Source organism: Coregonus clupeaformis, chromosome 2, assembly GCF_020615455.1.
Source record: "Coregonus clupeaformis isolate EN_2021a chromosome 2, ASM2061545v1, whole genome shotgun sequence".
Classification (NCBI taxonomy): Eukaryota; Metazoa; Chordata; class Actinopteri; order Salmoniformes; family Salmonidae; genus Coregonus; species Coregonus clupeaformis.
In genome coordinates, this window is record NC_059193.1 from 12,327,358 (window position 1) to 12,343,088 (window position 15,731).

The 15,731-nt window shown below is 41.8% G+C and overlaps 1 protein-coding gene across 1 annotated transcript in view; it reads right to left on the reverse strand.

The window, feature by feature from the left end:
- Positions 1 to 7,403, reverse strand: part of lonrf1 (LON peptidase N-terminal domain and ring finger 1) — a 28,778-nt gene extending 21,375 nt beyond the window's left edge. The window contains exon 1 of the mRNA XM_041844301.2: positions 6,459 to 7,403. Coding sequence (XP_041700235.1) covers positions 6,459 to 6,756 — 298 coding nt within the window. The 5' untranslated portion in view covers positions 6,757 to 7,403. The remainder of the gene's footprint in view (positions 1 to 6,458) is intronic.
- Positions 7,404 to 15,731: the final 8,328 nt, after the last annotated feature.

The window sequence follows — 15,731 nt, forward strand, 5'->3', positions numbered from 1 at the left end:
GAGGTGTGCAAAGCTGTCATCAAGGCAAAGGGTGGCTATTTGAAGAATCTCAAATATAAAATATATTTTGATTTGATTAACACTTTTTTGGTTACTACATGATTCCATGTGTTATTTCATAGTTTTGATGTCTTCACTATTATTCTAAAATGTAGAAAATAGTAAAGAATAATGAAAAACCCTTGAATGAGTAGGTGTTCTAAAACTTTTGACCGGTAGTGTACCTCGGCCTTAACATCAGTGCCACAGGTAACTTCCACAAAGCTGTGAACGATCTGAGAGACAAGGCAAGAAGGGCCTTCTACGCCATCAAAAGGAACAGAAGAAATTCAACATACCAATTAGGATCTGGCAAAAAATACTTGAATCAGTTATAGAACCCATTGCCCTTCATGATTGTGAGGTGTGGTGTCCGCTCACCAACAAAGAATTCACAAAATGGGACAAACACTAAATTGAGACTCTGCATGCAGAATTCTGCAAAAAATATATTTAGTGTACAACGTAAAACACCAAATAATGCATGCCGAGCAGAATTAGCCTGATACCCGCTAATTATCAAAATCCAGAAAAGAGACGTTAAATTCTACAACCACCTAAAAGGAAGCGATTTCCAAACCTTCCATAACAAAGCCATCACCTACAGAGAGATTAACCTAGAGAAGAGTCCCCTAAGCAAACTGCTCCTGGGTCTCTGTTCACAAACACAAACAGACCCCACAGAGCCCCAGGACAGCGACACAATTAGACCCAACCAAATCATGAGAAAACAAAAAGATAAATATATAACAAACTGGAAAGAATCCACAAAAAAACAGAGCAAATTAGAATGTTATCTGGCCCTAAACAGAGAGTAAGTACACAGTGGCAGAATACCTGACCAATGTGACTGACCCAAACTTAAGAAAATACTTGACTATGTACAGACTCAGTGAGCATAGCCTTGCTATTGAGAGGCCACTGATGAAGACCTGAGGCCGAAACGTATGTGTTTTGTTTGATAAACTCCCATATCTGCAGTGGTGGAAAAAGTACCCAATTGTCATACATTAGTAAAAGTAAAGATATATTTTAATAGAAAATTACTCAAGTAAAAGTGCAAGTCACACAGTAAAATACTACTTGAGTAAAAGTCTAAAAGTATTTGGTTTTAAATATACTTAAGTATCAAAAGTAAATGTAATTGCTAAAATATACTTAAGTATCAAAAGTAAAAGTATAAATCATTTAAAATTCCTTATATTAGGCAAACCAGACGGCACAATTTTCTTATTTTTGTAATTTACGGATAGCCAAGGGGCACCCTCCAACACTCAGACATAATTTACAAATTAAGCATTTGTGTTTAGTGAGTCCTCCAGATCAGAGGCAGTAGGGATGACCAAGTAACAAGTACTTTTGGGTGTCAGGGAAGAAAAAGTACATTATTTTCTGTAGTGAAGTAAATAGTAAAGTCAAGTACAGATACCCCAAAAAACTACTTAAGTAGTACTTTAAAGTATTTTTACTTAAGAATTTTACATCACTGCATATCTATTAGGTGAAATCACAGCAGCAAGATTTGTGTCCCGTTGCCATGTGAAGAGTGCAACCAATGCAGCACAAACAACATTGTAAATACCACAAATATTTATCTGTTTATTTATCTACTATTTGTAGTACTATTTGTACTACAACTATTTGCACTATAAAACACATTACATAGCTAATATAACTGATAATAGCTGATATATAGCTGATAATATAATACTTGAAACCTTTTTGAGTGCAATATCTGGTTAATTTTGAAGGTTTTTGTTGATGTTGTTTTGTGTCTTCTGACTTTTGTTTGTTGTTTATTTCACTTGCTTTGGCAATGTAAACACGTTTCCCATGCCAATTAAGCCCCTTTCAATTAAAATACACAGAGAGAGAGAGAGAGAGAGAGAGAGAGAGAGAGAGAGAGAGAGAGAGAGAGAGAGAGAGAGAGAGAGAGAGAGAGAGAGAGAGAGAGAGAGAGAGAGAGAGAGAGAGAGAAGGGAGCAGTGTGAAAGGGAACCAGGAAGTTGTTCATTGGATTAGAGAGGATGACAGACACGTAGGTGGATCCCATCACATTACAGCAGGGTTCCCCAATAGGCGGCCCGCAAGGTTTGAAAATATTCTGTTTTTGTCAAATAGTATTTCTGTTTGGGATTCTTGCGGTCAATTTTCACTAAAAAAATTATTTATAACTATGTTCCGGCCCCCCGACCATCCGCTCAAGGAAAAATCGGCCCACGGCCGAATGTAATTGGGGACCCCTGCATTAAAGTATGTAGGTTTTCCCTATTATACTACACTGAGTATACAAAACATTAAGAACACCTGCTCTTTCCATGACATAGACTGACCAGGTGAATCCAGGTGAAAGCTATGATGCATTATTGATGTCACCTGTTAAATCCACTTCAATCAGTCTAGATGAAGGGGAGGAGACAGGCTAAAGAAGGATTTTTAAGACTTGAGACAACTGAGACATGGATTGTGTACGTGTGCCATTTAGAGGGTGAATGGGCAAGACAAAAGATTTAAGTGCCTTTGAACCGGGTATGGTAGTTGGTGCCAGACGCACCGGTTTGTGTCAAGAACTGCAACGCTACTGGGTTTTTCACGCTCAACAGTTTCCCGTATCAAGAATGGCCCACCACCCAAAGGACATCCAGCCAACTTGACACTACTGTGGGAAGCATTGGAGTCAACATGGGCCAGCATTCCTGTGGAATGCTTTCGGGGGATAGGATCACCTGTTGCACAGCGAGAGCCAGCTCCTCATAGCTGGTTGATGCATGGAATAAAATATATGTGTTCCTGTTGCGCAACATTTCTATAGGCTATGCAATTGCATGAGAAAACTGAGTTTTGATGGCCTCTATTAAAAAGAGGATCCTGTAAGCTTTCTATAGGCTAGGCCTACTATATTTATTTCTCAACTTTCCATATATTAAGCACATTGCTTTGCTTTGCTTTACAACCGGAGCAGCCTACCTGGCTCCATTTGCTACTCCAGTGCATAAGTTCCAACAGGTGTTCCAACAGGTGCATGATAATGGCCCATTCTAAATCAAAACTAATTTCACACATATTATTTAGTACATGTAAAGACCAGTGCTTAATTTGTAAATCGATTGTTGCCAGAACAAAAAGTGAGCGCGAGAGGGGGGTGACCTGGGCAGCTCCGAGGTACCGGAACGCATGAGAAAAATAAAATCACCTTTTATAATAAAGCATTGAATGGATATCATCACATTTGCGTAGTGGCATAGAGCAGTAGAGTTGAGGCACTTATAGTAGTTGCACACATGGGGAATTTTCTTTTGTAGCCTAGGATACTGGAAAAATGTGTCCTTTTATAAATGCATTTCATGCAATTCTAAGTAATTTTACATGACTGGAGACTGGCAGAATCTTTTTTAATACCGCACAAATTATCGAAATGACAGGCTACTTTGACACTGAAACTGAGAATCCGAGATCAATAAAAATGACCTTGCAAGTCACACAGTAAAATACTACTTGAGTAAAGGTCTAAAATTATTTGGTTTTAAATTTAGTTAAGTATCAAAAGTAAATGTAATTGCTAAAATATACTTAAGTATCAAAAGTAAAAGTATAAATCATTTCAAATTCCTTATATTAGGCAAACCAGACGGCACGATTTTCTTATTTTTGTAATTTTATGGATAGCCAAGGGGCACCCTCCAACACTCTAACATAATTTACAAATGAAGCATTTGTGTTTAGTGAGTCCACCAGATCAGATGCTATTATGTGTAGTAGGCCATCATTAATTCTTTCATTTCTTTCTGAACAAACAGCAGTCATTCTATAACTTTGGCAAATTTATTTCAATTTATAAGCCCAGTCATTGCGCAATTGTGTGTGAAAACAGAGTTTTGATTGGCCACTATACAATAAAAGCGGATCCCAGCTTTCTCGTGCTGCTATATTTACTGTATTTCTGTATTTCTCAAACAATCAAGCACATTAATCCGCTTTACAAACGGTGTAGCCTGCCTGGCATATTAAAAAAGTAACTGCACGTAACCTCCATTCCCTATTCGAGTGCAGGCTATGGATGACTTTTTTTGTGTTGGCCATTTCTAAAAATAAAATCCACACATATATTAGTAGGCTATATGTAAAGACCAGATTAAATTGAAAATACTGCATGATCATATTATCAAGTGCTTGTCAAACTGTGAAAAAATAATGCCACGGGAATTACAACAATATCTTGTCTGCTCAATGAGCTAGTGTAGCCCACAGCCATATCAGGGCCTAACATAAAGACAACAGAGTATGCTATTCTGTTCTTCTGAAATAGACTACATTTTCTTTATATCATGTTTCTTTAGAACTGCCTAAAATAAATAATGGACTTATTGTGATGGTGTAGGCTATATTAAATTGATTTATTAGACTTTTTTCAAATGTAGATGTTCCAAAGGTCCGCAACAGTGGCTTGTAGGCTATGCATGGCATACAAGCCCTCAGTCCAGCCTCTCTCAGCCTATTGCAGACAGTCTGAGCACTGATGGAGGGATTGTGCGTTCCTGGTGTAACTCGGGCAGTTGTTGTTGCCATCCTGTACCTGTCCTGCAGGTGTGATGTTCGGATGTACCGATCCCGTGCAGGTGTTGTTACACGTGGTCTGCCACTGCGAGGACAATCAGCTGTCCGTCCTGTCTCCCTGTAGCGCTGTCTTAGGCGTCTCACAGTACGGACATTGCAATTTATTGCCCTGGCCACATCTGCAGTCCTCATGCCTCCTTGCAGCATGCCTAAGGCTCGTTCACGCAGATGAGAAGGGACCCTGGGCATCTTTCTTTTGGTGTTTTTCAGAGTCAGTAGAAATGCCTCTTTAGTGTCCTAAATTTTCATAACTGTGACCTTAATTGCCTACAGTCTGTAAGCTGTTAGTGTCTTAACGACCGTTCCACAGGTGCATGTTCATTAATTGTTTATGGTTCATTGAACAAGCATGGGAAATAGTGTTTAAACCCTTTACAATGAAGATCTGTGAAATTTGGATTTTTACTAATTATCTTTGAAAGACAGGGTTCTGAAAAAAGGGAGGTTTCTTTTTTTGCTGAGTTTATATAAACCCTGGATTGCTGATACTATGTATTGACCAATGAGAGGCTTTGTATACACCTGTCAGCCATATTGGCACTCCACAGAAAAGCAGTCCTCCAGAGGAATGAATGGAATTCTACAGTATTTAATTTAAATGTTACAAGGACAAAATACATGTATTTAAGTATTGTTGTAGTGGGGACAGTAACATTAATACTTTCAAAAAAAGTATACTTTAAGGGAATAATCCATTTTGTTATTTTTTATGTTTAGCTCACATAATATAATTTAAAAGTATGCATGAAGGTGTCTGTAATAGAATAAACGTGGCAAAAAAACGAATGTAGATATTTATAAATGCATTTCTATAGCTTCAAAAATATGTTTTACAATAGTGTGGGGGGGACTGCCAGGAAGAAGGCGCATTGGCTTCAAAACAGCGGCCCATGTCAGTCATGTAGTCATATATATTTTTACATTTTTTGTCATTTAGCAGACGCTCTTATCCAGAGCGATTTACAGTTAGTGAGTGCATACATTTTTCATACTGCCCCCCCCGTGGGAATATATCTAAATCATTGGCGGTAACAAGCATGTGTGTAAAGGTTGTCTATTTCCATGTTATATGCCATGCACAAACACATTATATGTTGCCTATGTACATGTGTAGAATAGATGGGAGACAAAGTACATGGACCAAAATAATTACAACTGCATTCTATCACAGGCTTATAAAGACAACTGCATAAACAGAACAGAACTGCATTTAATAAGGCCGATTCTTACAACTGTGTATCTGGTGTGTTAAGAGTTTTTTTTTATTTTGGTTATATATGTTGGACCACTGTGACTGCAGTACTGCCTCCCACCATGTGGCTCTTATCTGACCAAGCTACTGGCTACTACAGGAGTGCATGCCAGGTCACTACACCACCATTATATTATAGCAGTTTTAACAGTATTTTATTTAACCTGTATTTAACCAGGAAAAGCCAGTTGAGGTTAGAAGCCTCTTTTGCGAGGGGGGCCTGATTGTGTCCGCTGTATTGCACTGAAGACAAAATCATTTCATCTGAGCACATTAATATATAGGAATGAACTTCAAATGTGTGTTTTTTTTAGTCAGCATGATCATTTTACTTCATACGTCCTGGCTGGAGTTTTTTTGGGTAAACATCTGTGTGACCTAAATGTACCTAATCAGTGTGGTGTGGGGCTTTTATAAGTGGCTGGATTCCACTTTACACAACGTGTATACACACATTTGATCATAGGCCTGTCCTGCAGCCTACTCGAGGGCTGCGTAAGAAAATGTCTTCCCAAAACGTACTCAAGTTCACACATTCTTTTTAGGAACCTACCTAGTTGTATCCCTTCATCCGCGATGCGTAAAGCTTCTGTGAACTCGCTGGTTTTGAGTTTCTCCAGAATATGGCACTTCATCCTCGTCTCTTCTGGGCAGCACTTCTCAATGACACTGAAGATCAGGATGTTGTTCTTGATGTTTTTGGCGTCTCTCTGTTTAAATCTTTCCTTGCAGGCTGGGCACCTGGATGGCAAGTAGTTTCCCAGGCAGCTCCGGCAGAACGAGTGACCACAGGACATGGTGGCCGGTTCACACATGAGGAACAGGCAGATTGGGCACTCAAGTAGATCCATAGTGGCACAGTGGCGGGGTTATGTCACCTCAGCCGGTCCTTGCTCTCTCCGGCCAGGGGTGAGTTGAGAGGCCCCGCTCCCTAGATGCTTTCTCTCTTAGGTTATACGATTATCGACGCGGACGCTTCCCAGTCAGTCACATGCGACATGGTTTCAGTGGTTGGGTTAAGTAATGTGCGCTGCTTATGGTTAAGTAACGTACGCTTCTTATTAGTCCCCATCTATCCTTCCTGTCTATCTAATCACCATCTAAACAACGACAGACACTCCTCTCCGATTCACATGAACTGACTACTGGCCTCTTTCTGATCCAGTTAACAAAGGCTCTCTGAACCCAAGATCTAACCATGAAGCCCTAATAGTGTAAACCCTTCCGATTCATTCACAGGCGTTTTCCATCATCAAGCATAAAGTATTTGGTTTGGAACAACACCACGTAACGTCTTCTCTTTCCTGTAAACTTGATGAATAGAAAGTCCAATCGTTTCTCGTCTGGTTGTCTTCAAATTCTGAACTCCATCAACACTAGACCAATATTGGGTCAGAATTTTAACAACGATTCCTCGAATTTTTCGGCTCTACTGTAAAAACACAGCCGGGAGATGTCATCTTATCGCCCTGTTACGCATTGTATGGATGGAGCTCGACAAAGCCCAAGCCATACAGTGTAACACCATTACCTTACATAAATAAAGGTCACGTGATGGGAAAGCTGGGTATGCTATTGGTCGAAAGACCGGCGTCCCACCCTGTTGTGAAACCGATTTATGCGGAGTTTCATAACACGCTTTTTCTCTGACTGGAGAAGAACAGGGAGGACCCGACAGACAGTGGCATTTTATGTTAATAAAAATCATAACTAGCGAAGTTAAGAAGTTACTAATCTCCACACTCTATTATGATGACGTGAGATTTTGCAGTCATCAAAATACAGAGAATCCGCCGCCTGCAAAAACGTGATGTGATAGAAAAACGTGAACATGGGATTTATAACACATGATGAATCTTGATCCTTTGCTGTACGCTGCGTTGCTTCCAGAGGCAGTTTGGAACTCGGTAGTGAGTGTTGCAACTGAGGACAGACGATTTTTACACGCCACGTGCTTCAGCACTCGCCGGTCCCGTTCTGTGAGCTTGTGTGGCCTACCACTTCACGGCTGAGCCGTTGTTGCTCCTAGACGTTTCCACTTCACAATAACAGCACTTATAGTTGACCAGGGCAGCTCTAGCAGGGCAGAAATTTGATGAACTGACTTGTTGGAAAGGTGGCATCCTATGACGTTGCCACGTTGAAAGTCACTGAGATCTTCAGTAAGGCCATTCTACTGCCAATGTTTGTCTATGGAGATTGCATGGCTGTGTGCTTGATTTTATACGCCTGTCAGCAACGGATGTGGCTGAAATAGCCAAATCCACTAATTTGAAGGGGTGTCCACATACTTTTGTATATATACTGTAGATAGATGGATGAAAGATGATAGATCAATTAGTTTATTAGTTACATGCACAGGGTCGTAGATGTAATCGCAGGGTACAGTGATATTCATATGCTCCAAGCTCCAACAGTGCAGGTCAAAAAAAGAGATGTGAATGAGACAATAATACAAATAATAATAATGTATACACATTTACAACTGTAGCAATGATAAATGTCCATTTGGGGGGTGGTGGCAGGGTAAAAGTTTGTTGGGGGGGGGGGGTTAGAATATCCATAGGGGGAGCAGTAGGGGGGGGATAGCAGGTAGCTGTACAGTGGCCATTCAGCAGCCTGATGGTCTGGGGGTAGAAGCTATTGGCCAGTCTGACAGTTTTTGCCCTGATGCTCCTATACTGCCCGCGTCTGAGTGAAGGAAGCGGGGAGAACAGGGCGTGGCTCAGGTGGCTGAGGTCCTTGATGATCTTCTTGGCCTTCCTGTGACACCTGGTGTTATAGGTGTCTTGGAGGGCAGGCATTGAGCACCCAATGGTGCGTTCGGCTGAGCATACCACCCTCTGTATAGCCTTGATGTCAGCGGCGGTGGAGTTGCCGTACCAGTCCGTGATGCAACCCGACAGTATGCTCTCGGAGGTGCTCCTTTAGAACACTGCGAGGCCCATCGGGGAAAGGCCGAATTTCTTCAGCCTCCTGCGGTTGAAGAGTTGTTGCTGTGCCTTCTTCACCACGGTGTCCGTGTGGTTTGATCATTTCAGTTCATCTGAGATGTGTACGCCGAGGAACTTGATGTTTTTGACCGTCTCCACGGCGGCCTGTTGATAAGGATGGGGGCGTGCCTAACCTGGTTCCTCCTGAAGTCCACAATCAGCTCCTTTGTTTTGCTGACGTTGAGGGAGAGGTTGTTTACCTGGCACCACGCCGGCAGAGTGCCTACCTCCTCTCTGTTGGCTGTCTCATTGTTGTTGGTAATCAGGCCTACTACTGTCGTGTCGTCAGCGAACTTGATGATGGAGTTGGAACTGTGTGAGGCCACGCAGTCATGGGTATACAGGAGTGGGAGGGGGTAATGTTGCCTACCTTCACCACCTGGCCCAGACTTAGGGGAGAGCTGGGACGAGGGGAGAGCTGGGACGAAGTAGCACGAGGCGAAAGTAGCTACCACTTCCATTTTCTCAGATAACACAGAAGCTATTATGAAGTAGTGAAGCCCAGCATGTTCCTAAGTTTTGTTTTCATGAATTTTTATGACATTACATTTACATTTCAGTTATTTAGCAGACGCTCTTATCCAGAGTGACTTACAGTTAGTGAGTGCATACATTTTTTCATACTGGCCTCCCGTGGGACATAGACAATTTTTGTGGCTGTGGAATCTAATGGAAACCGTTTCTCATCCGCACACAGGCTTGGAAATCACTGCACCAGTTTAAACTAGCCAGAGATACTTTTGAGGAGATGGGAAACTCCATTGGAATCGATTTAACACCCATTAACGCTCTTTGTATTCACACTGCCCTTGCCTTTGAATGAGGACTCAACTCTTTTGCTAGTTCACTTCACCTATTTTGTGGTCCGAGTCCTCTTTGCATTCACATTGCTATGTTTAGAAAGGAACCAAGATGTTTTTCCAACATTCACTCAATGCACTCTGGGTTTTTACAAAGTGCAGGACAAGTCATTCCATCAGAATGTGTTATCGGACAGCTAGATATACCTACTTACATTTTGGAAGCTAATAGATTGCATTTAGATAAAAGATTAGATATAATAATTGTAATCAGAAGATACTATGTAAATATTATTGGTAACAGAATAAATGGCAGAAGAATAACTGCAGATTAAATAATGCTGTAATTGAAAATGATACACCCAATGTAGGCTACTGCCCCTTTAAGAGCAATAATTGATTTTGTTCCATATGTTGTGATTCTCACCAAATAAGTTGGTGTCTTCTCACACGATTCAAACCCTACAATTGAATAAACAGCTTATGAGCTCTTAGCCTATAGATCACATATTGCAAACAAATAATCTGAACTAAAAACTTCACACATATTTTGGAATTTCTGTGCATCCTTGACAATCGCTAATCAATAGGCCTAACCAAAAACAGCACACCTTTTTTCTGCGAACCTGCACATCATCTTCTCTCTAGTGTGGCGCCAATGTGGGAGGGTTTATGGCAGGGGAAACGGTGTTGTTGTAGTCTAGTGTGTGGTGCAGGAATAATAACAAGCGAACCTGGGGAGCTTTCTGTTCACATTGCCATAAAAAAGGGAACCTTACCACGGAATTCAAGCAAACCGAACTCAGACCACCTGTCGAGATGGTCTCAGTTCGGTTCGCTTCGGAGGCTCTTTTGAGGGGTCTGAGTTCCTTTGGAGTGTTCACAAAAATTGGCTGAAAGGAACCAAGTGTGAAAACTCTCTTAGACTTCCGACTTCAGTGCGTTCAAGACAACTGGAAACTCAAGGAAAAAATGAACTCCGGCTGAAAAACGGTCATCCAACTCGGAATTCCAAGTACGGAACTCGAGCATCTTTCTAGAGCTCCGACTTTCCGACCTGAAGATCGATGACGTCATGATTACACCTCATTTTTTCCCGAGTTCCCAGTTGTCTTGAAAGCACCATCATACCCTGACTTTGAGAAGGGATTGCGTGACAATTAGCTTAGCAACCGCGTGACGCAGCATGACAAAGTGAACTTGATTGGTCGACAGTCTGCTGGGTGGGCGTTATGTTATACTCCATTCATTGCCCAATTTGATTCCTATCTCCTCCTTTCCCTAATATCTCTGAGTCGGTCTGTGCTATCCAGAATAATAATAATAATAATAATAATAATAATATGCCATTTAGCAGACGCTTTTATCCAAGCGACTTACAGTCAAGTGTGCATACATTTTTAGGTATGGGTGGTCCCGGGGATCGAACCCACTACCCTGGGGTTACAAGCGCCATGTTCTACCAATTGAGCTACAGAGGACCACATCCTTGGGACGTCCCTACCCCCATTGAAGTAGAAATGTAAAATGGTTCATGTAGGGGTTAAGGTTAGGGTTATGGTTACCCACTGGGCACACACTGGTTGAATCAACGTTGTTTCCATGTCATTTCAATGATATTACGTTTAACCAACGTGGAAAGATGTTCAATTGACGTCTGTGCCCAGTGGGTAGGGTAGGGACGTCCCAAGGATTCCGCATAGCACTGACCTTGCTGAGTCCCCAACAACTGGATGTTTTCAGGGGAAATGGAAAGAGAGCCTGTGACACGACTTCCGCTTTTGGACGTTAACAACAAATATTTGCATAACAAACCCAAGATAGACTACAGCCTATCATTTCCAATGGGAGCAAATTAATCATAGTGGGAAGAAAAAGCAAGGAGGTGGGCAGAGCAAAGCACGAGCTAGTGAGATCCTATTGGTGCTTACTAGCATGTATTTGCAGAATGTCGGCCAAAATCCATCTCGTTTCATCTTCTCTGTCGTCACTAATTACCACAGCCACAAAGTCATAACCCCGCCTATTTCTACAATTTCTCTTCTTACATTTGGACCCTTCCTAACCCTAACCTTTACCACACTGCTAATGTTATGCCTAACCCTAACGCTAACCCCACTGCTAATCTTATGCCTAACCCTAACCTTCAATTAAGAACAAAAACAAAAATAGCAATTTTGACTTTGTGGCTGTGGTAACTAGTGTAAAGCCATCTTCTCCCACTGCCGGCCACTGGGGCTTCCTCTCATCACCACATTTGGTGGTGAGTGGAAATGCCAACTGGATGCTTCAGATTTATACATCTGGTGAAACATTTGGCTCATTGTTCTGTCTGTGTTAACAAAGCAGCACTCCATATTAACTCCTCCACATTTACTGGATTGGTTGAACAGTGCAGAAGAGAACCTCCCACGACAGGTTTTTTTTCTTATCTTCAAGACCTCTGTGCCAGGGGTTACTAGTTACCACACCCACAAAGTCAAAATAGGCTATCGTAAAAAATATGATTTTTTCTTTTTCTTTTTGGTATTAATTTAAGGTTAGGGTTAGTCATAAGGTTAGCAGTGGGGTTAAGGTTAGGTTTAAAATCACATTTATGAAGAGAAATTGTAGAATTAGGCTGGGTTTATGACTTTATGGCTGTGGTAACTAGTGACAACCCGACGACCTGTGTCAGGGGATCTAGTTTTAGGCATTTGTTTTACGCCTGCTACGTTAGGTTAGTTCAAGCACCCAATCTTGATTCGTCCAAATAATCAATGACGAAAACCCCAAACCAGGAACTACTGCTGCTTGTAATCACATAATTCTTCGTGAGCCTTGACAGATTCTCGCCATTTCATCTGTCCACGAGAGATTGTGGAACAACAAACGTATTAGAAGATTATTACAGTCTACTTAGCATTTCTTTAACCCCAACAAAGATACGTGTTTTCTAACAGCAGGGCAGGCTTAATTGGCACTCATCCCCATATAACAATGTAAACAGTTATTCAGCCAGCTCACCCCTCATCCTACGGTAGTCTAAATAAAGCTGTAAACTCTCTGACCTTTCCCCCTTTGCTCTCCATGGCACAGGTAACACCATGTCCGTTTTTGGGTCAATCACTGTGTGGGTGTCACTGGCCAAGATAAGGGTTGTGTTTTAAATTGCACCCTATTCCCTATATAGTGCACTAGTTTTGACCAGGGCTCTGCACTATGTAGGGAATATGAGGTCTGGTCAAAAGTAGTGCACTATGCCATTTGGGACGCAGAAAAAAGGGATTGGAGCCATCCCTACTATATGTAGGAAGGTAGGCCAATAAGGCCATTTATTTAAAGACCGACACATCTAAACATAGTCAATCTGATGATAGGGCAACCCAGCCTTTAGCCTGAATCACTGAATCAGGTGTGTTGAAGTAATGTTGGAACAACAGCCTGCACACCTAGCATCTACAGACCCACATAATGCATCACCTATGGTACCAGTCAAAGGTTTGGACACACCTACTCATTCAAGGGTTTTTCTTTATTTTTTTACTATTTTCTACATTGTAGAATAATGGTGAAGACATCAAAACTATGAAATAACACATATGGAATCATGTAGTAACCAAAAACGTGTTAAACAAATCAAAATATATTTTCTATTATACATTCTTCAAAGTAGCCACCGTTTGCCTTGATGACAGCTTTGCACATTCTTGGCATTCTCTCAACCAGCTTCATGAGGTAGTCTCCTGGAATACTTTTACAACAGTCTTGAAGGAGTTCCCACATATGCTGAGCACTTGTTGGCTGCTTTTCATTCACTCTGCGGTCCAACTCATCCCAAACCATCTCAATTGGGTTGAGGTCAGGTGATTGTGGATGCCAGGTCATCTGTTGCAGCACTCCATCACTCTCCTTCTTGGTCAAAAGCCCTTACACAGCCTGGAGGTGTGTTTTGGGTCATTTCCTGTTGAAAAACAAATGATAGTCCCACTAAGCGCAAACCAGATGGGATGGCATATCGCTGCAGAATGCTGTGGTAGCCATGCTGGTTAAGTGTGCCTTGAATACTAAATAAATCAATGACAGTGTTACACCTCCTCCTCCATGCTTCGCGGTGGGAACCACACATGCAGAGATTATCCGTTCACCTACTCTGCGTCTCACAGAGACACGGCGGTTGGAACCAAAAATCTCAAATTTGGACTCATCAGACCGAAGGACAGATTTCCACCGGTCTAATGTCCATTGCTCGTGTTTCTTGGCCCAAGCAAGTCTCTTCTTCTTATTGGTGTCCTTTAGTGGTTTCTTTGCAGCAATTCGACCATGAAGGCCTGATTCACGCAGTCTCCTCTGAAAAGTTGATGTTGAGATGTGTCTGTTACTTGAACTCTGTGAAGCATTTATTTGGGCTGCAATCTGAGGTGCAGTTAATAGCCGATTTCTGAGGCTGGTAACTCTAATGAACTTATCCTCTGCAGCAGAGGTACAGTGGGGAAAAAAGTATTTAGTCAGCCACCAATTGTGCAAGTTCTCCCACTTAAAAAGATGAGAGAGGCCTGTAATTTTCATCATAGGTACACGTCAACTATGACAGACAAATTGAGAATTTTTTTCTCCAGAAAATCACATTGTAGGATTTTTAATGAATTTATTTGCAAATTATGGTGGAAAATAAGTATTTGGTCACCTACAAACAAGCAAGATTTCTGGCTCTCACAGACCTGTAACTTCTTCTTTAAGAGGCTCCTCTGTCCTCCACTCGTTACCTGTATTAATGGCACCTGTTTGAACTTGTTATCAGTATAAAAGACACCTGTCCACAACCTCAAACAGTCACACTCCAAACTCCAATATGGCCAAGACCAAAGAGCTGTCAAAGGACACCAGAAACAAAATTGTAGACCTGCACCAGGCTGGGAAGACTGAATCTGCAATAGGTAAGCAGCTTGGTTTGAAGAAATCAACTGTGGGAGCAATTATTAGGAAATGGAAGACATACAAGACCACTGATAATCTCCCTCGATCTGGGGCTCCACGCAAGATCTCACCCCGTGGGGTCAAAATGATCACAAGCACACGGGGGGACCTAGTGAATGACCTGCAGAGAGCTGGGACCAAAGTAACAAAGCCTACCATCAGTAACACACTACGCCGCCAGGGACTCAAATCCTGCAGTGCCAGACGTGTCCCCCTGCTTAAGCCAGTACATGTCCAGGCCCGTCTGAAGTTTGCTAGAGTGCATTTGGATGATCCAGAAGAGGATTGGGAGAATGTCATATGGTCAGATGAAACCAAAATAGAACTTTTTGGTAAAAACTCAACTCGTCGTGTTTGGAGGACAAAGAATGCTGAGTTGCATCCTAAGAACACCATACCTACTGTGAAGCATGGGGGTGGAAACATCATGCTTTGGGGCTGTTTTTCTGCAAAGGGACCAGGACGACTGATCCGTGTAAAGGAAAGAATGAATGGGGCCATGTATCGTGAGGTTTTGAGTGAAAACCTCCTTCCATCAGCAAGGGCATTGAAGATGAAACGTGGCTGGGTCTTTCAGCATGACAATGATCCCAAACACACCGCCCGGGCAACGAAGGAGTGGCTTCGTAAGAAGCATTTCAAGGTCCTGGAGTGGCCTAGCCAGTCTCCAGATCTCAACCCCATAGAAAATCTTTCGAGGGAGTTGAAAGTCCGTGTTGCCCAGCGACAGCCCCAAAACATCACTGCTCTAGAGGAGATCTGCATGGAGGAATGGGCCAAAATACCAGCAACAGTGTGTGAAAACCTTGTGAAGACTTACAGAAAACGTTTGACCTGTGTCATTGCCAACAAAGGGTATATAACAAAGTATTGAGAAACTTTTGTTATTGACCAAATACTTATTTTCCACCATAATTTGCAAATAAAATCATTAAAAATCCTACAATGTGATTTTCTGGAATTTATTTCCTTATTTTGTCTGTCATAGTTGACGTGTACCTATGATGAAAATTACAGGCCTCTCTCATCTTTTTAAGTGGGAGAACTTGCACAATTGGTGGCTGACTAAATACTTTT